We start from the raw sequence: 6,496 nt of genomic DNA on the forward strand, positions 1-6,496 counted from the left end.
TCAGCTTTGTTTTTGACACAGTTTCTCTAGTATCACATTTCTTATCTGTTGGCTCTTCACACAGTATATGATGGGATTCATCAATGGAGGCACAAGCAGGAAAATGTCAGCCATGAGGATCTTGGTTATAGGAGAACTGTGTTTGGCAAAGCGGTAGATAACAGCAAGGGAGATGACAGGGACATAGAAGACAAGCACAGCACAGATGTGGGAGACACAGGTGCTGAGGACCTTGAGCCTTTCCCTTTGGGATGCAATGCCCAGCACTGCTCTCAGGATCAGTCCATAGGACAAGAAAATACATGTTATGTCCAGGATACCCGAGAGAGCCACAAATAAACCATAGATGGCATTAAACTTGTTGTCTGAGCAGGCCAGCTTCATCACATCCTGGTGGAGGCAGTAGGAATGTGACAACAGATTCTTCTTGCAGTATCTTAGACGCTTTAGAGTTACAGGAAAAGGCAGGATCAACAAAACATTCTTGAGAGCAAAAGCAAGCCCGATTCGAAGAACCCTGGCACTGGTAAGGATGGAAGTGTATCTCAGAGGGTTACAGATGGCCACAAAGCGGTCAAAGGACATAATGAGAAGTACAGATGACTCCATAGCCGAGAATTCATGAATGAAAAACTCCTGGGCAAAACATACATTGGGAGAAATTTCTGGAGAACTGAACAAGAAAACCTTGAGCATGGTAGGAAGAGAGGAAATGGATAGCCCTAGGTCAGAGAGAGCTAACATGGAGAGGAAATAATACATGGGTTCATGCAGAGACGGCTCTGATCTTATAAAAAAGAGGATAGTGCAGTTGCCGAGGATGGCTGCAGTGTACAGGAGGCATATGGGGATGGAGATCCAAATGTGTGCAGATTCCATCCCTGGGAACCCAACCAAGTAGAAAGCAGGAATTTCAGTAACAGAGATGTTGAGAATAGACATGCCAGCGTGTCAAGGAATCAAGACGAGCAACTCCAAAGATGTGTGTTGTGGTGCCGAGCATAGAATGGCGTAAATGCCTGACTTTGTCGTACTGAAATTTTAAGGTGCTGTCAAACCAAGAGATATGGGAATTATGCTTAGATATTTATACAACATGGAGGAAAATCAATGAGAAATAAACATACTAGTACATATTAGTATCTGAATAGCCATTAAAAATGATCATGGTTCACATAACAGAACAAAATTAATTTTTTCTTCATGAAATGCATTATTTCTATTTTTCATATCTGCTTTACATCATGACTTTATGAGATAGATCCTTAAGTGATTGTATGCTTCCTGTTATCTACTTAACTATATGAAGCTTTATAATCTTCCTATAGGCATGTTCCAGTTGAGACATTCTGTGCCTATATTCCTTTGCTGTTGCTGTTATTTTTTGGTAGTACCCTGGATTAGTATAGTTGCTTTACCATTGATATTATGCACATCACTATGCAGTATTTAGGTGGAGGTATACAATTTGGTTAACTTTTTATGTTGAACTTTTTTTTTAGAACAGTCTTGTGTTCAATTTTTTGATGATGTCAATCATTATCATATTTAATACTTTCTTTTGGAATATCTATTTAGTTGATTTTTCTTAGACATTTCAATTTAATGCCTAATTAAATTGTTTTGTGTGTTTGTGTATACACAGTATATATTTATATATAGAATACAATACTTGTTTCTGTTAAAGGAGTATATATTTGTGCATATCAACTGCATAAAGCAATTATTTTCATTGTAACATTACAATGCACATCTGTAATTTAATATCCTATAAATTTATTTTGAGTTTTTATTGCATTTTAAAATTTGTTCAAGTTTGTTTTAGCATTATAGTATAGCTAACAACATATCTGCCTTCCCTGTCATCCCTCCACATCCTCATATGTATCCTTCCCTGCTATCTTTCAAAGTATTAACTTCTTTTTTCATTAATTGTTGTTACATATACATGGGTGTATATACATTTTGTTAATTTGTCATATTTAACCATTGTTTAAAAGTACGTGTTTGGTTTCTAATTTATCTAAATAATTAAGCACTTTTGCAATTACTCTTCTAAAATGAATTATTTTAAATTACCATGAATTTTTGTTTACATTTAATAATCACTTGAATATTTTCTCTTCAATTTATTGTGAAGCTTTCATGCTATTTCTAACTTATTTTTAATTGTTAAATTAATATGTATATATGGTACAATGTGCTATGTTTTTGTACATATACATGAGAAATGATTGTTTCCTCAAATAAATTAAATAAAGGCAAAACTCAGTCATTGTAACGAATGGTATGTATCTACCTTAATCAAGAATCCAGATCCATTCTTCCAAAAGCAATATATAGATTCAATGCAATCCCCATCAAAATCCCATCAAAATTCTTCACAGATCTGGAGAAGACAATAATCAACTTTATATGGAAAAACAAAAAACCCAGGATAGCCAAAACAATCTTATACAATAAAGGAACGTCTGGAGGCATTACCATCCCTGACTTCAAACTCTATTACAGAGCTACAGTATTGAAAACAGCTTGGTATTGGCATAAAAACAGAGAAGTCGACCAATGGAATCGAATAGAAGACCCTGACTTTAACCCACAAACATATGAACACCTGATTTTCGATAAAGGAGCTAAAAGTATACAATGGAAAAAAGAGAGCATCTTCAACAAATTGTGCTGGCAAAACTGGATGTCAATCTGTAGAAGAATGAAAATAGACCCATATCTATCACCATGCACAAAACTCAAGTCCAAGTGGGTGAAAGACCTCAATATCAGTCCAAACACACTGAACCTGATTGAAGAGAAAGTGGGAAGTACTCTAGAACACGTGGGCACAGGAGACCACTTCCTACGTATAACCCCAGCAGCACAGACAGTAAGGGCCTCATTGAATAAATGGGACCTCCTGAGACTGAGAAGCTTCTGTAAAGCAAAGGACACTGTCGCTAAGACAGAAAGGCAACCCACTGACTGGGAGAAGATCTTCACCAACCCCACAACTGACAAAGGTCTGATCTCCAAAATATATAAAGAACTCAAGAAACTAGACCGTAAAAGGCTAATCAACCCAATTATAAAATGGGGCACTGAGTTGAACAGAGATCTCTCAACAGAAGAAGTTCAAATGGCCAAAAGACACCTAAGGTCATGCTCAACTTCCTTAGCGATCAGGGAAATGCAAATCAAGACAACTTTAAGATACCATCTTACACCTGTCAGAATGGCAAAAATCAAAAACACCAATGATAGCCTTTGCTGGAGAGGTTGTGGAGAAAGGGGTACACTCATCCATTGCTGGTGGGAATGCAAACTTGTGCAACCACTCTGGAAAGCAGTGTGGAGGTTTCTCAGGAAATTTGGGATCAACCTACCCATGGACCCAGCAATACCACTCTTGGGAATATACCCAAGAGAGGCCTTATCACACAACAAAAGTATATGCTCTACTATGTTCATAGCAGCATTGTTTGTAATAGCCAGAACCTGGAAACAACCTAGATGCCCTTCAATTGAAGAATGGATGAAGAAAGTATGGAATATATACATATTAGAGTACTACTCAGCAGTAAAAAACAAGGACTTCTTGAAGTTTGCAGGCAAATGGATGGAAATAGAAAACACTATCCTGAGTGAGGTAAGCCAGACCCAAAAAGAGGAACATGGGATGTACTCACTCATATTTGGTTTCTAGCCATAAATAAAGGACATTGAGCCTATAATTCGGGTTCTTAGAGAAGCTAAATAAGAAGGAGAACCCAAAGAAAAACATATAGGCATCCTCCTGAATATTAACCTTCATCAGGCGATGAAAGAAGACAGATACAGAGACCCACATTGGAGCACCGGACTGAAATCTCAAGGTCCAAATCAGGAGCAGAAGGAGAGCGAACATGAGCAAGGAACTCAGGACTGCGAGGGGTGCACCCACACACTGAGACAATGGAGATGCTCTATCGGGAACTCACCAAGGCCAGCTGACCTGGGTCTGAAAAGCCTGGGTTAAAACAGGTCCCACTGAACATAGCGGACAATGAGGACTACTGAGACATCAAGAACAATGGCAATGGGTTTTTGATCCTATTGCATGTACTGGCTCTGTGGGAGCCTAGGCTGTTTGGATGCTCACCTTACGAGACCTGGACGGAGGAGGGTTTTCCTTGGACTTCCCACGGGATGGAGAGCCCTGATTGTTCTTTGGGCTGACGAGGGAGGGGGCTTGATTGGGGAAGGGAGAGGGAAAGGGGAGGCGGAGGTGGGGAAGAGACAGAAATATTTAATAAATAAATTAAAAAAAAGAATCCAGATCCATTAAGTTTCTTAGTTCTTAATAAAATGTCTCTTGTGACTGGTGAACTCCAGATCCCAAGATAAACTGATGATAGTGACCTGAAAGAATGGAGAACTGAAGTTGATGTAGTGCAAGAGATGTTTTCTCTTTACTTGGTCCACATGACTAAGGAGACTTAGTAGACATTTTGATTTGTTATTGCTGTTTTGATTTGTTTGTTTTCTGATCATAGAGCCCTCCAAGGTTTTAATGTAATTTTGTTTAGGTAAAAGAAATATTAAGAGGGATGTAGTGCTTTTGCCAAGTTCATCAACTCCTTCATCTTGTTTTACCACTGACTCCTCCTGTCTTTCCAGCAGAAAAAGAGATCTTGTTCCTTTTCAGTACCTTTCAGCTGTTCTCTAGAAAACTGTACTCTCACAGTTAAAAGCTAGCTTTCTTAGATGTTCGTGTTCTTTGGGGCATGCACTTACTGACTTGCAAGATTTTAATTTTTTAACGTTTATTTCTTTAAATACTGTTTAATGTTTGGGTTTAAATTCCTCTACACCAAATCAAACTAGTACCTTTTAATATGATCCTTAGTACTCTCTTAATACAATAAAACTACATGTTTAATAACCAGTCTAGAAAAATTGAGTAAGAGTATTTTTACTCATTTTATCAATGTCTACTTATACTAAATGACAAAAACCCATGCTTAACACAATAAAAAGTTCTGAATTTCATTAGAATATATTTTATGATTTCAGAAAGTCTATTTTACTTTGTTAAAAAATAGTAAAATTTTGATAATTTAGAGGAAGCTGCATAGGTTTTCTAGCTCTATCTTAGTTCAGAAGAGCTTTCAGAATTAACTCTAGTTGTGGAACTGCAAGGAAAACAGTTATAGCAAGAGACAGAGAAGGCTTCCAGAGAATAGAGTTAGCCTGAAGTTCAATATTAAATTGAAATTAAACATGACATTATTTATTGTATTCTTTATACCAATAGTATAGTGATTCTTCCTGAGGTCAATTATACATTACGAAGAACCTTTTTAAGTCTTGTGTATTCATATGGTAGCAAGGATTAAATGGTAGAAGTCATAGTTGGATAAGGGTAAGCTGCTCCTCAGAGCTCCTGACTGATGAGGTTAGGTCTACAAAAGGATTAATATGGTTCTCATGCACTTACCAATGTCTGCACTTAGGTGATCTGAGATAAAGCTATGCCAGCATTGATTGTTGGTCCCCTTCTGAAAGGGTGATCCTAGTTCTTCCTGTCTGAAACCATTTTAGTGGAACAGAGGCCCTAGGGATGATGTCACCCTGCTCTATACTCAGAGGACCTAAAATGCCCATCAGCCTTTCAAACAGACAAAAGCCCATTGAAGAATGGTTCACCTCAATTTCCAGTCTGCATGTCATTTGGATGTTTATGATTAAATGTCTGTGAAGTCACCCCAGCCTATAAAAGATAATTTACTTTTTGTCTATGCTTTCAGATCCTTCTTGAGAGATGGACACATTATATTTCCCTAGGTAGTTTTGCTTGTGTGACCAAAATTGAGTTAATTCATTTTTGTTTCTGACTAATGAATCTATCTCTATAAAATACTAAATGTTGACTTAGCTTTTTTTTTTTAAAAAACAAAACAAAACAAAACAAAACATTTTAATCATCAAGGGCCCTTAAATTTCTTTTGGAGACTAGTCTATATACACTATTGTCCAATTTTATTTTATATGTTTGTGGGAGTGGTTTTTTAAAAAAATTATTTATGTGTGTGCATGTATAGTAATAAGAGCGGCAGGGCTGTGTCCCCAGCACCCCGGCCGCCTGCTAGCTTATGCCCCGAAATAATTACACTGACACTGTATTCTTTTAAACACTGCTTGGCCCATTAGCTCTAGCCCTTACTGGCTAATTCTGATCTCCTGATCAACCCATCTACAATAAGCTGTGTAGCACCGGTCTTACCGGGAAAGATTCAGCATGTCTGACCTGGCGGCTTGCTTCATCGCCCGCATCTGCCTGNCACCGGTCTTACCGGGAAAGATTCAGCATGTCTGACCTGGCGGCTTGCTTCATCGCCCGCATCTGCCTGGGAGAGAGGAGCATGGCCTCTGAGCCAGAGGGCAGAGCTGTCGAGTCTGAGCTCACTTCCTCTTCCTCCCAGCATTCTGTTCTGTTTACTCCACCCACCTATGTTCTAACCAA

General features: G+C 38.2%; 1 protein-coding gene across 1 annotated transcript; it reads right to left on the minus strand.

The window, feature by feature from the left end:
• On the minus strand, positions 1 to 942 carry LOC126493959 (olfactory receptor 51A4-like). Its single transcript, XM_050131099.1, has one exon. It carries the CDS (start codon positions 940 to 942, stop codon positions 1 to 3), a length of 942 nt encoding a protein of 313 aa, XP_049987056.1.
• Positions 943 to 6,496: the final 5,554 nt, after the last annotated feature.

This window comes from Alexandromys fortis, unplaced genomic scaffold (genome assembly GCF_014885135.2).
Source record: "Alexandromys fortis isolate MF-2015 unplaced genomic scaffold, M_Fortis_MF-2015_v1.1 scaffold_360, whole genome shotgun sequence".
NCBI lineage: Eukaryota > Metazoa > Chordata > Mammalia > Rodentia > Cricetidae > Alexandromys > Alexandromys fortis.

Excerpts from the sequence above, each read along its gene's own strand:
- LOC126493959 (XM_050131099.1), bottom strand. The coding sequence starts at position 942 with ATGTCTATTCTCAACATCTCTGTTACTGAAATTCCTGCTTTCTACTTG.